At 47.7% G+C, this 17,029-nt stretch overlaps 1 protein-coding gene across 2 annotated transcripts in view; it reads left to right on the forward strand.

The window, feature by feature from the left end:
* Positions 1-17,029, forward strand: part of LOC112106605 (inhibitor of nuclear factor kappa-B kinase subunit alpha) — a 76,443-nt gene that overhangs the window by 49,649 nt on the left and 9,765 nt on the right. For both annotated transcript variants that reach the window (XM_026653688.1, XM_024199954.2), the window contains 4 exons: positions 2,121-2,170; positions 9,191-9,287; positions 10,067-10,214; positions 11,063-11,199. In XM_026653688.1, the coding sequence (XP_026509473.1) occupies positions 2,121-2,170; positions 9,191-9,287; positions 10,067-10,214; positions 11,063-11,199 (432 nt within the window). The remainder of the gene's footprint in view (positions 1-2,120; positions 2,171-9,190; positions 9,288-10,066; positions 10,215-11,062; positions 11,200-17,029) is intronic.

Here is a 17,029-nt window from a genome sequence, read left to right on the forward strand (position 1 = left end):
AGAGGGATATAAGCTGCTCACAATGTCTGAAAACATACCAAACCAGGTTACTTCTTCAGTTGCAGGGGGATTGCATATCAGGTTCTACTATACCCCTTCCTTGTTGGGGAGTGAGGAGCAAACGGGGTGCCTGGTCCTTTGGTGAGTGAGGGATGAGGGGAGTAAGGAGCAGGCTGAGTGCCTGGCCCTTCAGAGGTTGGGGGTCATAGGGAGTGAAGAGCAGGCTGGGTGCCTGGCCTCTTGGCGGTTGGGGGCTGGCAGGGGTGAGAAGCAGACTGGGGTATGATGGGGTGGGGATTTTCTCTCCATCCTTGTCTCAGATTTTCTCTCCTCTGTGTATTTATTTTTCAAGCACCAGTGCACACCAAGAAGCACCGGACTGGGATTAGGGCACAAGAGAGACTGCTGGATCTTCAGACCTGTTTGCACAGCATCTAAAACTTAATTGAGGGAGCTGAATGCTATTAAGCTCTCCTCCCCCTACATTACAGGTGCAGTGTAGTGGTCTGCTGTCTGGCTTGGGGGTGCCAAGAGGAAGGTGTCTCTTAGCTATTCCCAGTACTCTGAAAGCTCAGGTGCATTATCGTGGTGTCGTTTTTGACCATGCTCTATTCATGTGTTGGATGTGGTTTTCAGCTATGCACATTTGCATAGGTTTTGTCCTCATTTAACTCATGATGAACTGGCAATGGCTGCATAAGCCCTTGTGATCTTGAGAAATCAGCTGTTGTAATTCCCTCTTGTGGGGCTACCACCAAGGCTGATGCACCACTTGCAGCTCGTTCAGATTCAGTCACATGACAGCTTGCAAGTTTGAGCTGTTGGGAGCATATTCAGCCTGCATTGTGTTCTTTACATTAGCTGCCTGTTAAGTGGCAGATTCAGTCAGTTATCTTTTCTGGTTTATAAAGTTCTGAGTGGGACTGGCCCTGGTTATATTTAAGATTCCCTCCTTGAGCCTCTATCTAATGGAATTTTGCTCTCCCACACCACCTGGTGCTTAGGGGTTCTACCATCATGCCTGAAGTAGGCCTGCGGTCGAGCCTTGGCTGTGGCCATGTGGAACTCCCTCCTTCCTGAAATCTGTCCATTTCATCTTCTCACTCAAAAAACACCAAAACTTGTTTTTTTCAGAGGTGTTTTTAAATTACTCCTGCTGTTGCTGCTGTTCTGTTGGTTTTTTTTCTTACTGTTTTTGTTTACCCACCCTGTCTAATTTTGTTGAGGTTGGGGTATTTTCTGGTAATTAACAAGAAAATGCTGTTATGGTTGCTCAGCAACCCCAGCATTTTTGTGGAGGAGGGTGCTCTATACATATATTATTATTGGGACAAAGCACAGGACATTTGACTGGAATATGTGATTCCCTTGAAACTCCTCTGGGGGTGAGTAAGGGTGGTTGGGCGGGCTGGCCAGCCAGGGAATGGGAGGTTCCAGGTTTATGAATGGTCTGGGTGATGGGAGAAACTAGTCAGTATAATCTTTCACAGCAGAACTTTTTGAAATAGGAAAGTGAGGATTTGTCACGGAGTTGGAAGCTTCCACATGTAGCTGCTTTTGAGTTATTTGAGTTATGCCGAGTAGCAAAACTTACTTTAAAGGGAGAAAGAAATGTACCTTTTTAGTGCTCTCTTCCTCATACTCTTCCCAAATGTCCACTATGGAACTGAGAGCAAGCAAGTAAACGTGAATGCAAATGGGGAATTTGTCAGGCAGTTATACAGAAGAAAAGCTAACAAAGTTACTAAATCAAACCTTCAATGTTTAAATGTTATATGGGAACAAAATCCTGGTAGATTTTATAGAAATAATAAATAATATCTTCAAAATAATTGAAGAAAGCATAGAATTAATGCCATTTAGTCTGAATATCCACAAGATAAATACAGAATCATGAAGAAAAGGGGACAGCTTTCTAGGAAATGTGGACTTCTATCATGGAATGAATTGACATGGATTCCTAATGTTGAAGAGGCAGGGTATCTATTAGTAACATTTAAAAATGAGCTCCATCTTAATAAAAACTTGAATATGAAGTCTTTTTACTCTTGAATATTACAGATGATCAGTTTCTTCTGTGTGTGTGAATACATGTATGAAGTGATTTCTTCTTTTTGCAGTGAACAAAAAGCCATAGAACTATACAAGCAATTAAAACCAAGACCTCCAGGTATGGAACAGGTTTATTCTATGACCTACATAAAACTCAAACCCTGCAAGTAATCTTTGCTTTCAACAGTAAGATCAGATTTTTTACATTATCATTTGCAGCATGGCAGAGGGAATGCTGGGCAGGGAGGGGTGGAGATACACTTAGAGTGTTGGGGTGAGGAAGATCTCAAGGTTTTGGTGGGAGCTGAGGGGAGTGGTTTGATGGTGTGCATGTCCAAAGACATAGGTGGTGAGTGGAGAAAATGTCGGCAATGTCTGTGAGTTGTGTAAATAACATCATATATAAATTTCACTACCAAAAAATTAAATGGCCCGTAAAACGTAACTTGTTTAGTGATCCTTTTCATTACACCTTCTTTTATATAGTGTCAGAACTGCCACACCCCTTCAGTTTGGCCTGGCCCTGACCAGGTGGGTCTGGGGTAGAGGAGGTAGGTGTCATGACGTATAAATCAGTCCGGTGTTACATAGCATCAGCTATAGGGTAAAAAGTGTTAGGATTCTGGTCTTGTGGTTTAAGGCTTAATTGCTCCAGGGCTATGCATGCTGTTAACCCTTCTCAGTCAGTTATTAAGATGTTTAGAAAATCATGTAGGTCACCAACCCAGCCTTGTTGCTTAGCTCTTATCTTAGTGTGGGATGGTGCCGTCAAAACCTTCTGTGTTACTTACAGAGCTTTCAGTTTGTCAGGTCACTGTCACTGGCCAAACCCAAGCAGACACACAGATGAGAGGGGAGAGAGGAAGAACAGACGCTCTAATGTGACCGTGGTGCCTTGATGGGCCACACTGAGAATGTTTCACTGAGGGCAGACTGCAAGAAATAGGACAGACAATCTCCCAAACTGGTGGTTTATTCTATAATAAGCCCTGGTCTACTCTAGGGGCGGGGTCAACCTAAGGTACGCAACTTCAGCTACAGCGTATCTTAGGTCGACTTACCTGGGGTGAGGACGGCGGCGAGTCAACCGCTGCTGCTCCCCTGTTGACTCTGCTTCCGCCTCTCGCGAGCTGGAGTTCCGGAGTCGACGGGGAGCGCGTTCGGGGATCGATTTAGCTGCATCTAGACGAGACGCGATAAATCGATCCCCGATAGATTGAGCGAGTAGTGAAGACCTGCCCTTAGATTCACCAAGCCAGTAACAAAATAGCTTCTGAAGTAGCGCGCTGGTTTACAAGAAGCCAAATACAGCCCCCGTTAGGCATTCCAGCCTTTGGCTCCCATCTAGACATCCAAGTCTAAAATAGTGAGGGGTTACTGAAAACGTTATTCACCATATTTAGGCCCCTACCAAATTCATGGTCCATTTTTGCAAATTTCATGGTCATATTTAAAAAATCTTGAATTTTATGGTTTCAGATATTTAAATCTTAAGTTTCACGGTGTTGTAACAAAACATTAATTTGTATTTAAAAATGGCAAAATATAAACATGTGAAGTCCTTGAGATTCAGCGTTTCTCAAACTGGGGTCCGGACCCAAAAGGGGATCACAAGGCTATTGTGGGGGTGGGTCACGGTATTGCCACCCTTACTTCTGTGCTACTGCTGGTGACAGCGCTGCCTTCAGAGTTCGGCACCTGGCCAACAGCTGCTGCTCTCCAGCCATTCAGCTGGGAAGGCAGCACAGAAGTAAGGGTGGCAATACCGTTTTTCACAGCTGTGAATTTAATAGGTCTCTAACCATACTTAAAGTTTTACCAATCCCAAAGGATCAGATACATTGCCCACCAGGTCAATGAATATTTCAGATCTTACCCAAATGCATGCTTACAACCAATCCTTCTTAACTAAATCTAAGTTTTATTAATAAAAGGAAAGAAAGAAGAGAGATATATGGTTAAGAGATCAATATACATACAAATGTGTGTAAAGTTCTTAGGCCAGCTTTGTAGTCGAGATGGTGAGGCTGCTGATTTGTAAAAGTCTTTCTGGATATAAAAGGTTACAGTCCAATAGGTAGTCTAGGTATAGAGTCTGTTCAAGTTCTTCCATGAGAATTTCAGGGTAAACCTGGAGACCTCAGTCTTATGGATTAGATCTTCCCTGTTAAAGTTTAAGCAGACCTGAGATGAAAAGGATCAGGCCTAAAGTTTCCTTTATAGTTGAAGCAGGCAGGGCACTGACAGGTAACTCTACCACCTGGGCTTTGAGAAAAGTGAGCTGACAGTTTGTGATCTCTATTCAGTGGGTCCTTTCACAGACAATACTTCTAGTAACAGCCATTCATAAACAGTTCATAGGTGGTTTACTATGTGGAATTACAAGCTTTGAGAAGAGATGAGGACAATAATAATTTTATACCACCAGTCCCATCTAAATGATGATATCCCCTTTTGATCTCTGAGTCAATAGAATACAGTAATGAAGCATTATAAGATAGGAACAGGATTTAGCAACTATATGCGTATTAGATCACATTGTTAGATTTCTACTGAAATGCAGGCAGGCAGACATATTTAGCACTTACTCTTTGATTCTCTAACCATACAGGCAGAAAGGTTAGATATTCTAGTCTACCTAACATGGCTTTGATAACTATCTACAAGGAATGGCCCTGAGTGTTACAGACACAGAGAGGGGAGAGGAAGAACAAACGTTCTTTTTGTGAATTGGTGATGGGGGTGGTAGTTACTGTGAGCCTTCTGCTGGAGTCACACCTCTTCCCCTGAGTAGGGGAGTCCTGGCCCTGGTTAGAAGGTTGGGCTGGAGCTGGTGGATGAAGTTTCTCCCTGTGCCAAGAGCCACTAGGACAATGTCAGGGGAGCAGGCAAAAGCCACACCTTGGTCTGGTTAGGTAACCCTGAGAAACACCATGGCCTGAGGCTGACGGGGCTCCAGGCTTTGTAGAACCAAGACTTGATGCAGAAAGCAAAAGTCAGATATGGAACAAACAAAACAACCAAAAAGCAGTTGAGCCACACCCTGTCCCTCCATTTACCCTAAATTTTATGCTTCAGTTCATGGAAACTGATCAGCCGTCCTCCCAGAGCTTCCCAGAGGTGTTTTTAACCCATGCGTATGGAATTATTGAGCAAGATCATCATGATGGACACTGCTGTCTTAAAACCACACCAAGAGCTCAGCTTTTGTAACAGTGTCCTATATGGTGGAGGTGGTCCTACTGCAGTAGTACCTAGAGTTCCCAGTCAGGAATGAGGGCCCCATTGTGCTGATCACTTGACAAATAGAAAAAACAGAGGCAGCTTTTGCCCCCCGAGAAGCTCACACTCTAGTAGAAGGAGATGGAACAGATGGATAAACAGTCAAGTCCTTCTTAGTGTAACCCTTCTGCCAGGCCAAGTGATAGCAGCAAGGGCCGGGTTCAGTACATAGGGGTCCCTTCCCAACAGCGTGACACAGAACCAGCTCGAGCCCCCACCCAGTGACCTGGGAAAATCTTACACACACCCCTGGGTGCCTCGAAGAGGCAATACTTCCCCTCTCGCAAGCACAGAGCCTCGGTGTAGCAGAAAAATGTTTAATAACATGAGGTAAACGACATAGCATTAAATTGGGAAAACACCACAACTAGAGTTCATAGACCAAACCATGAGCGAAGACCCACCCCAGGAAATTGGGCCGTGTCCTTTCCCGTTGGTTCTTGAAACCAGCAACCAAAGTCCCAAAAGTCCAACAACCCCAAAGTCTCTTGGGTCCAGCAACCCAAGAATCACCAAAGTCCCAAAAGTCCAACAACCCCCCAAAGTCTCTGTCCCTGGTCAGTGCAGCCCCAGAGTTCAGGGGGGAGGGGCGCAGGGTGTTAAGGGGCACCTTACGTGATCCGAGACCAACCGGCCGCCTCTCCGTGGGGTTCCGCCGCAGCCTTCACCACGAGCCGCTCCACTCCACCTGCTGTCCCGTGAGCCGCTCCTGCCGTCCCACGAACTGCTCTGCTCTGCTCCGCTCACCGACCTGTGAGCCGCCCGGCTCCACTCCACTCCAACCGTCCCCGCAAGGCTCCGCTCTGCCAGCTGCTCCTCCAGCTGCTCTGCTCCGCTCCGCTCACCGACCTGTGAGCCGCTCAGCTCCGCTCTGCTCTGCTCCAACCGTCCCCGCGAGGCTCCACTCGGCTAGCTGCTCCTCCAGCCGTCCCCGCAAACTGCTCCGCCAGCCGCTTAGCAATTCAGGCTCCCCCACTAGTTAACACAGCCTCAGTGATCTCAGCTCTTAGTAACTTTAGCTCTTTTGTGATTTCAGCTCACAGTGATTTCAGCTCATAGTAGGGGAGCCCCAGTGCTGGTGCACTAGTGGCCCAAAGTGAACTCAGCTCAGTAGCCTGTAACTAGACTCCTAAGGGAATCAAAGTTAGCTCTGACATTCAACAGTGGAGAGAGGAGAAGGTGCAATTGGTGTTTCAAGCTCACGCAGGGGCCCCACACCACCAGGTACCAATACCTGCCCCCAACCTCTCTCAATTCACTGGGTTTTGTAACCCATGCCCCTTGACAAGCAAATGCTACTTAGGTAATGGTGACGGATTCACTCAGTCCTTCTGTCATACAACAGTTCCACTGGCCTTGATTCACAGAATCAGGGTAACAAAACTTTATTCTTCCTGCCCCAATAACAGAGAAACTGGGGATCCCACACCAGCCAAAGTAACCACTTTTGGTTGCTGTGGGCTCATGCTAGGCATGTGGGTGTGCCTATGCAAACAAGATCCGCCCTTGGAGTTCTTTTCCACACTCGCCATAATTCACCACCAGATGTCAGGGTAGAGCTCATCCTGACTCTGCTTACATCAGCATTGCTCTGGTTCAGTGATTTTTTGGCTTTTTCTCAAAGGTCTAGAAAAATAGCTCATAGGCCTTAAATCCATTAGTCTCTCTGTGGTAACCAGTCCTTTGTCTGATTCCACTCCCATGACCTAGTCAAATGTATGTCTGCACCAGCTCTAATCAAGCTAGCATGCAAAAAATAAGTGTAGCCATGGCTCCATAAGTGATGGGAGGGGCTAGGCACCTGTGTATATACCTATGGCTTAGACAGGCACATACTCAGATGGCTAGCTGCCCCACCACCACTTACACCTATGCTTCTATTTTTAGCTCTCTAGCTAAATGAGAGCTAGCACAGGTATGCCTCTGAATTGGAAGTTACACCTCTAGTTCAAAAATTAGATGGACTTTTAGGGAGTGCTGTGGTGAAGGCCTGGAGTGGGAGTGCTGTGGGAATTGTCCCAACTTGTGCACATTTACACACTTTATTCACTAGTTTGTTACATTTATTATTTTGGAGGTTTGCAAACATTTATCAAGTGTTTCCTGTTTACTTAATTGTATCCTGGGCTAAACAAACTCTCAAAAAGGAAGTCCAAGTCATGTTAGTCCCAGGTTTCCATTATTACTGCATTGATGAGTGTCAAGTTAGTGCTACACTGAAATGCTCCCTCTACCTTTTGATTCATGCACTCTTATGGGTATTCTTCTTTGCCCAATGTCCTTACAATTCCTCATTCTCATGCCCACAATAAACATGGTCACCTTCTGGCATCTTCCCTACTTTGCCATTGCATCTAACATTCTTAATCATGCCCTCTGCTCCTCCTTCCCCACTTTTTAAATTACACTGGCTGGTGTGATGGTGGGGAGGGTGGCAGAAATTCAGATGGTCCTGAATATTGTGGCTAGGATATTATAAGGGCAGTCAGAGGCGGGATTTTTGCATAGTTGTGTGATGGGTAAACAGCTGAAGTCATTATGGAAATTAGTGCTCCGGCAGAGTGCCTGGAATTGTATAGTGTGTGGAGAGATGGGTGATTAGTGTCAGCTCCCCTGTGCTCTGACTGGCTCATGATTGATGTGTAGTATAACTGCGTGCACTGGAGAAGGGTTTTTGATTTAGTAGACTTAACCCCCTTCTTTTTTAATCAGGTCATAAATGATCTGGGAAAAGGGCAAAATTTGCAGATACAAAACTACTTAAGATTGTTAAATCCCAAGCAGACTGTGAAGAGCTACAAAAGGATATCTCAAAACTGGGTGACTGGGCAACAAAATAGCAGATGAAATTCAGTGTTTATAAATGCAAAGTAATGCACATTGGAAAACATAATCCCAACTATACATCTAAAATGATGGGGTCTAAATTAGCTGTTGCCACTCAAGAAAGAGATCTTGGAGTCATTGTGGATAGTTCTCTGAAAACATCCACTCAATGTGCAGCAGCAGTCAAAAAAGCAAATGATGTTGGGAATCATTAAGAAAAAGGGATAGATCATAAGACAGAAAATATCATATTGCCTCTATATAAATCCATGATACACCCACATCTTGAATACTGTGTGCAGATGTGGTCACCCCATCTCAAAAAAGATGTATTGGAATTGGAAAAGGGTCACAAAAAGGCAACAAAAATGATTAGGGGTATGGAACGGCTTCCATATGAAGAGAGATTAATAAGACTGGGACTTTTCATTTTGGAAAAGAGACAACTAAGGAGGGATATGATAGAGGTCTATAAAATCATGACTAGTGTGGAGAAAGTAAATAAGGAAGGGTTATTTACTCCTTCTCATAACACAAGAACTAGGGGTCACCAAATGAAATTAATAGGCAGCAGGTTTAAAACGAACAAAAGGAAGTATTTTTTTCGCACAGTCAACCTGTGGAACTACTTGCCAGAGGATGTTGTGAAAGCCAAGACTATAACAGGGTTCAAAAAAGAACTAGATACGTTCATGGATGAAAGGTCCATCAATGGCTATTAGCCAGGAAGGGCAGGGATGGTGTGTCTAGCCTGTTTGCCAGAAGCTGGGACTGGGTGATGGGATGAATCACTTGATGATTACCTGTTAATTCCCTCTGGGGCACCTAGTATGGGCCACTGTCGGAAGACAGGATACTGGGCTAGATGGACCTTTGGTCTGACCCCGTATGGCCATTCCTGTATTCTTATGTAGGTCTCTATTTCTTTGGCAGAGCTTGTTAGGAGAACTCCTTCTTTGACTTGTGGGTTTGTGTCTGAAATGTTTGCTGAGGAACACTCTGCTAACCAGACAATTGGTGTCCCTTCCAGATCACGCCTACAGTGACAGCACTGACATGGTGAAGATTATCGTGCAGACTGTGCAGAGCCAGGATCGAGTTCTCAAGGAGCTCTTTGGACACCTTAGGTACCAGAAGAGCTTTCCTTTCTGGAGGAAAACAGAGACAAGATGCAGCTTCCGTCATTCTGGGCTGGGGACCTTTTAACATACTAATTCTGTTGAGCAGAGAGAGCCCTTGCATTCATATTCCAAGAGCAAAAACTTCATTCAGAGACCATTCAGATTGCTGAAGGGCACATTCCCATCACTGTCCCTAAACCTTCAAAGCTAGTAAAGGGGAAGATCTGTCTCAAACCTTGCTATACATCCCCCTCAAATTATCTGTTGTCAGTGGGGCACTGCAGCCCCCGCCCCAAGAATTGCTTTCCCCTTCAAGGACATGCAGACACTCTATACTCGCATTCATCTGACTCATACTGTAACACAACCCCTTAACAATTTCCCTAAAAGCATTTCACATCTCCTCTGGGAACCTTCCCTCAAGTGAGTTCCATGTACATATGTGACTGTTGCTGAGGTGGAGGGGTCCATGGCAGGAGGTGTCTTTGTGAAGAAAGACTAAAATACAGAAAATTCTAAGTCCTGAAGCCTTCTTGCATTGAACTTTTTGTGCTGTGTACCTTGATCATTAGACCCGAAGGCTTCCAGGAGCCACCATGGTCCCAAAGAATCTTTCAGTTGTGCATCTGTGCCTTCAGCTATCAATGTAAATGCTGAGGGACAAGTACATGTTTACCCAGTTTTTCCTTAAATAGCAAGATGTAAAATCAGTGCAGCACATTGACTCTGCTAAAGCCTGTGCCCCACTGAATGGAAAAGTGATTGTGATTTCTCCTTTGTTACAGCAAGCTGTTAGGCTGTAAGCAGAAGATTATTGATTTGCTTCCAAAGATTGAAGTGGCTCTGAATAACATCAAGGAGGCTGACAGCTCGGTGATGCAGATGCAGGGAAAAAGGCAGAGGGAGATCTGGCATTTGCTGAAAATTGCTTGTGTAAGTGACTTTAGGATTGAAGTCCCTAAACGCTAACAATAACCTCTTTAGCCAGGCAGTGTGTGACCTGTCAGATCTGTGATGGTTGGTAAAGTGTTGTGGAAGGTTTGAAGTACTATGTGCTGAGTATATACAGGAATTGTTCTGTGACTTATGCATGCTGTGTATTATTTGTTACAGTGGCACTTAGAGACCCCAACCAGAATCAGGGCCCTGTTTTGCTGGGTGCTGCACAGACACACAGAGACAGACAGATAGTCGCTACCCTGAAGAACTTAGTCTGAATAGCCAAAACAAGGAAAAAGCCTGCTGTGGAGTAGCACATCTGCTTCCTACATTGCTGCTGTTGTGCTGGGGAAGCAACGACAGACGGTGTGGCTGGAGCACCAGTCATATCAGTTTGAGTCTGTCTCTGCTCCCCCAGGCTACCCCCTCAGGTCCTGGGGAAGTGCAAGCTTTGCATCTCCTGGCCACTTGCCAGTTCAGTTCTGAAACCATATACAGCTCTCCCCAGCCAGGAGGATTACTATAGTGCATGGCCTTGGGAGGGCGAATGCCATAGGTGACTTCAGCTTAAAATATACAGTATGTGCAATTTGGGTGAGTTACTGTGGATGTAACAACTTTAAACACTGGCAATTCATCGCCCTCTGGGACTTCAATTTGTTGCCTTGATGTTTCATTGCCATAGCTTCTGCATTAATATATATTTATCTTGAATGATGCTTATAATGCACTAATCTCAGGTCTCTTGGCTTGTATACATAGTGTAAACCCAAATGAAGCAGGACTAAAATCTGTGTCCATCCACTGAATATGTGCAATGAAAATAATTGTTTTTATTCTAGACTCAGAGTTCTGCTCGATCTCTTGTGAGTTCCAGCATCGAAAGTGCAGCCACCTCTTCAACTGCTACATGGCTCCCTCCAAACTCCTCTGGCAACATACCCCATCCCCTATCTTCTATGACAGCTCCTAGAGATGGGTAAGAGCCAAGGAGGGGAGGTTAAGACCAGTCTCCTTCTTTTCTGAAGAGTATACCTATTTTATATGCAAGAGCTCTGAAAGCTTGCCCTCCCTCACTGAGTTGTAGTGTAGATAGGCTCCAACTGTGATACATTAGGACGTTGGACTTCTTGAAAAGCACACAGCTTGTGTGCTGCCTGGTATGTTTTGCTAGAGTAACTGTGACTTTAGAGATACCATTGTGATGGCCATGGTGTAAGAACCAGAATAGAATAAGGCTGGCCTATGAAACACTGTGAACCACAATCCGCCCTCTCTTCTTGCCCAAGTCCTCTTGTTGGCTGCCTGGCCTATTGTTAATCCTGATTAAAGCTGGCCGCATTTGGTGTCCATTGCAGCTGCAGTAGCCTGAATCTTCTTCAGTTCACGTGGACTCTGATTGTTCAGTTTCTCTTGACTGATCTGGAGCTGGGGTCACTGAGGTTGCCTGGGCTCAGGGCAGCAATTAGCCTGTGATCTTGAGCTCCCATTCAGTTGAGTGTTGGTGCCTTTTCCGAGTATGTGGAAGGACAGAGTCCTAATAGGTCTCGTATGTTACGACCATACTGAATATCAGAATCAGAAACTAGGCTGAAGTCTTGTTCTTTTATGAAACTTGCTGGCCCTGATTGCTGCTCTTGTGATGCTATGGGGGTTCAACCAGACTAGTAAGGGGTTCTGGCACTGCCTGCTGCTGTGCTGCTTTGGCTTAGAGCCCACATACCAGCAACCTACTCAGTGCACAGTGATCTCACCCTGGTTTTCACCAGCCTGGTTACTCCTTGCAGGGGGACAGCAACAGCTCTTTCAATTCTGAGTCTCCCCAAAACAGTGTCCAGTCGCTCTCGAATACCCAGAAGTTGTATGTGCTGCCCCCAAAGAGACAGAACACGCACCAACCTGTTCGTTTAGCTGAGGACTTCACCCTTCAGTTTAGTACACAGCACTGAGATGGTTTTATAGTAAAACAAGAGCAAGTTCTATAACAAAGAACACATTTAAGTGATAAGTAAGAATAGAAGACATAGATGTGGTTATAAGTAAAACAAAACATGCTTTCTAGTGACTAAAACTTAACTTCAGCAAGTTCCCAGAGACTCAACCCACTTGGCTAAAGGATCCACCTTTTTCAGATTACCAGAGCTCTAGCCTGTTTTGTCTGCCCAGTGGTGGATGCCAAAATGGCTTTATGCTTCTGCTTGTATTTCCCAAAGTCTGTTGTCCATTTCAAGAGCTAGGAAGGCTTCCTGGAGTGCGGGCTCCATCCTCTATCATGATAGCTAAGTGGTCTTCCCCTTCACTCATTTAGCTTGATGGCTTTGTTAACTTTATATGTAGATGTACTTTTCCTCTGAGCTATTACCTGGCTCAATTTACCCTGGAGACGCAGGAAAGCGGGTGAAATGACATTTCTTTGTCTAGGACAGGCTGGATTTATGCACTCCTTGCAAAACACCTTCTTCCAGCACACATCTATCATTCTTTATACACCACCTGTTACATACATCGTGAGAGAATATTAAAGACCAGCATGTTACTGATTTGCGTACCTTACATGATGCCTTGTAGTTAAAGATTATGACAACACTGTGTTGAGGCAATGAATGTCAGGCCTGATGTGAGTTATGGTTTGGTATGCCCTCTGCCAGTTGGCGTTGAGGGACTTCCTGGGTCGCACCTAACAGCTGTAAAAGTTGTTGGCTTAGCTCAGAGCAGTGTGCTTCTTTGCAGGCACTTTACAATGCCGAGAGCATATCTTTAAAAGTGGGTAGCTGCTCTGTCCTATTTGTTGAGTCTGTGGTTGGATCTGGTGCACCTGCTTTCTCACCAGAACTAGCTTTTTCTTTACTTTAACTAATTTATGTTCAATGAATCTAGTCAAGTTGTATACTGGCAGAGGAAAAGCAATGGTGCACCTCAGAGTTACTCTTAGGGCACTGGAAGTTGGATTAGGAATCTCTTAAGTCTGTGTTAAAAAGATTCGTGTGATGTCATTCACACTAGAGCGCAGGACAAGTTATTTTCTGTGTTTGGGATATGGCTACTCACTGAGTGGTGCAGACTTTGTCTGCTTGCCCCATTTGGAATAAGAGAGAAGAATATATTGGCACCAGATATCACCATCTTCATTCTGTCTTCAGAGTGAAGATGCTTGCTAGCAGTCATACAAGTTGCCCAGCACTGACATCTGCTCTGTCTGAAGCATCATGAAAGAGAATAAATCAAAGGGCAGTTGACAGAGTTAAAGGCCGGTGGGGGCTCGCTCGGTGGCTGGAGCCTCAGAAGGACCATCGGCCTCCCTCTCCAGACGTCTGAGGAAGGAGTCGGTGGGACATACATCCTTGGCACTGTGCCTGGAGACTGACCAGGTGGTGGACCCTCCGGTGCCGGTGGACACCCAAGTACTGCGCCGGCCTCCTCGACCTCCCCGTATGAGGCGATTACGGCCCTGTCTCCCTCCGTTCTGCAAGAGCACTTTAGGGCCCACCAGGAACTCTGAAAAAGGGTGGCATCAAGCCTCCACCTCCAAGCAGAGGAGATGGAGGAGCCCTTGGACTCCCTGTTTAACATGCTGTCCTCCTCGGCACCGGGCAGGGTGGCCTTGCCTTTCCATGAAGGAGTGGCAAAAATTTCAAATGCCCTGTGGCAAACACCAGCCACATTGGCCCCCATCTCCAAGAGAGTGGAACGCAAGTATTTTGTACCCGCCAAGGGGCATGAATACTTATACACCCACCCTGCTCCTAACTCCCTGGTGGTCGAGTTGGTCAACCACAGGGAGCGGCAAGGCCAGCCAGCCCCTACCCCGAAAAATAAAGATTCGCGGAGGCTGAACTCTTTTGGAAGGAAAATTTATTCGTCCTCGAGCTTATAGTTACGGGTGGTGAACCACAAAGCTCTCCTGGGCCGGTATGAGTTCAATCTGTGGGGCTCCCTGCCCAAGTTCAAGGACTTCTTCCAGGAGCGCGACAGGAAGGAGTTCAAAGCGTTGGTGGAGGAGGGTACAGCGGCTGCCAGGGCAACCCTGCGGGTAGCTTCAGATGCAGCGGCCACGGCCACGTGGTCCATGGCCTTAGCAGTGTCAATGAGAAGGGCATTGTGGCTCCTGCTCTCTGGACTGTCCAATAAGGCGCAGACCTCCCTGCAGGACCTCCCGTTTGACGGCAAAGCTCTGTTTGCGGAACAAATGGATACAAAGCTGCATGGCCTGAAAGACTCCCGCACGACTCTCCAGACTCTGGGTCTCTATGTTCCGGCTCCAGCTAAACCTAAGTTCAAGCTGCAGCAGACTCCCACTCAGGCCAACCACCCAAAATATGAGACCGCTTATAAGAAGTCGTGGGACTATAAGAGGCACCCACAGAGGCAGTCTTGCCCTGCCCCCCAGCCTGGGTCCTCAAAGGGCAAGCAAGCAGGGGAAAGGCGGTTTTGACAGGACACCCAGGGGCGCCGTGCCAGTTCTCATCAGGGATCCACCCCCAATAAAGCTTCCCTTCTCCAATCAGTTGTGTGCTTTCTTCCCAGAGTGGTCGCGGCTGACCTCGGACCAGTGGGTCCTCAACACCATCTCCCGGGGCTACAGCCTCCAGTTTACTTCCTCTCTGCCCAACCACCCCCCGTCCCTCCTGGAGAACCCCTCGCACGGGGCCCTGCTTGAGCAGGAGGTGGGGTGGCTCCTGGGCTTAGGAGTGGTGGAAGCGGTACCCGGGGAGTTAAAAGGCAAGGGGTACTTCTCCCGAAGGCCAAAGGGGGGCTCAGGCCCATCTTGGACCTGCGAGGCCTAAACCAGTACATGGTGAAGCTCAAGTTCCGCATGATTTCCCTGGCCTCTATCATTCCCTCCCTGGATCCCGGGGACTGGTACGCCACCCTTGATGTGCAGGACGTGTACTTCCACATTCATATATTCGAGGGGGCACAGATGCTTCCTTCATTTTATGGTGGGGCAGGAACACTACCAATTTACGGTTCTCCCATTTGGCCTGTCCACTGCCCCCAGGGTATTCATGAAATGTATCAAGTATCAGAGGGGTAGCCGTGTTAGTCCGGATCTGTAAAAAAACAACAGAGTCCTGTGGCACCTTTAAGACTAACAGATGTATTGGAGCATAAGCTCCAATGTATGTCGGTGGTAGCAGCCTACCTCAGGCGCCGGGGGGTCCAGATCTTCCCTTATCTGGATGCCTGGTTGATCAAGGGCAGCTCCCGGTCGCAGGTCCAGGATCACATGGCGCTTCTTCTGTCCACGTGCACCACTTTGGGCTTGTTGGTAAACAACACCAAGTCCAGGTTAGTCCCGGTTCAATGCATAGAGTTTATCGGGGCGGTCCTGGATGCCATGTCGGCCAAAGCCTCCCTCCCACCGGACAGGTTCGAGACCCTGAAGGGGCTCATTGACACGGTCACAAGGTTTCCGGTGACAACAGCCAGAGCGTGCCTGCAGCTCTTGGGTCATCTGTCGGCGTGCACGTATGTGGTCCGTCATGCCAGACTCAGGATGAGGCCCCTCCAGCTCTAGTTGGTCTCGGAGTTCTCCCAGGCCAGGGACAGGATGGACAAAGTCCTCATGGTACCTGAACCAGTAATCACCTCCCTGAGAAACACGCTCCAAGAGGTCCCATTCAGGGGCAGGGCCCCGTTGCTGGAGCTGGTGTCCGACACTTCGGTCCTGGAATGGGAGGCCCATGTGGGGAACTTTCAGACCCAAGGTCTGTAGTCGGCTCGGGATCTGACCCTCCACATAAATGTCGAGCTCAGGGCGGTACAGCTGGCGTGCATGGCCTTCCGCTTGCACCTGAAGGGCTGGGTGGTCAGGGTCCTCACGGACAACACGGCCTCAATGTTCTACATCAAGAGGCAAGGTGGGGCCCGATCCTCTGCCGCAAAGCCCTCAAGCTGTGGGACTTCCGTATAGCCCACAGCATCTGCCTACAGGCCTTCCATCTGCCAGGCGTCCGGGACGCATGGGCGGATCGCTTGAGCAGGGACTTCTCCTCTCAGCACGAGTGGTCTCTCCATCCAGATGTGGTGCACAGACTTTTCCAAGTGTGGGGAACTCCGCCGGTGGACCTGTTTGCAACTCGGCAGAACAGTCGCTGTCCCCGGTTCTGCTCTGGGCGGGGGGCGCTGGGACGGGGCGCTACCTCCGATGCCTTCCTCCTGTCCTGGTCAAGCCAGTTTTTCTATGCTTTTCCCCGTTCCCGCTGATTGGCAAGGTCCTGGAAAAGATAAAGATGGACACGGCCCGGGTCCTTCTGATTGCCCTGGCATGGTCCAGACAGCATTGGTATGGGACCCTCACAGGCCTGGCGGTCGCGCCACCGTGGCCGTCCTGCCTGGACCTGCTTTTCCAAGACCAGGGCCGCCGCCTCCACCCCAATTTATCGGCACTCCACCTCACGGTGTGGCTGCTCAATGGTTAGGTAGGGAGGAAAGGACGTGCTCGGAAAGAGTTCAGTGCGTCCTCCTAGAAAGCAGGCGGCCCTCCATGTGCTGAGCCTACTTGGCAAAATGGTCTCGGTTTTCCAGATGGGCGGACGAGCGGGGCGTTTCCCCGGTGGCCGCCCCGATCCAGCTTATCCTGGACTACCTCCTTCACCATACAGCCCAGGGCCTGGCGCCCTCTTCAGTCAAGGTGCACCTGGCAGCCATATCGGCCTTCCATCTGCTGGTGCAGGGCCACACGGTATTCTCCCATGCTATGACTGGCCCATTCCTTAAGGGTTTGGATTGTCTCTTCCCACATGTTAGGCCCCCAGTCCCGCAGTGGGACCTAAACTTGGTGTTGGCCCCAGAGGCGTAGCAAGCGC

Source organism: Terrapene carolina, unplaced genomic scaffold (assembly GCF_002925995.2).
Source record: "Terrapene carolina triunguis isolate 2854851 unplaced genomic scaffold, T_m_triunguis-2.0 Scaffold147, whole genome shotgun sequence".
In the NCBI taxonomy this organism is placed as follows: domain Eukaryota; kingdom Metazoa; phylum Chordata; order Testudines; family Emydidae; genus Terrapene; species Terrapene triunguis.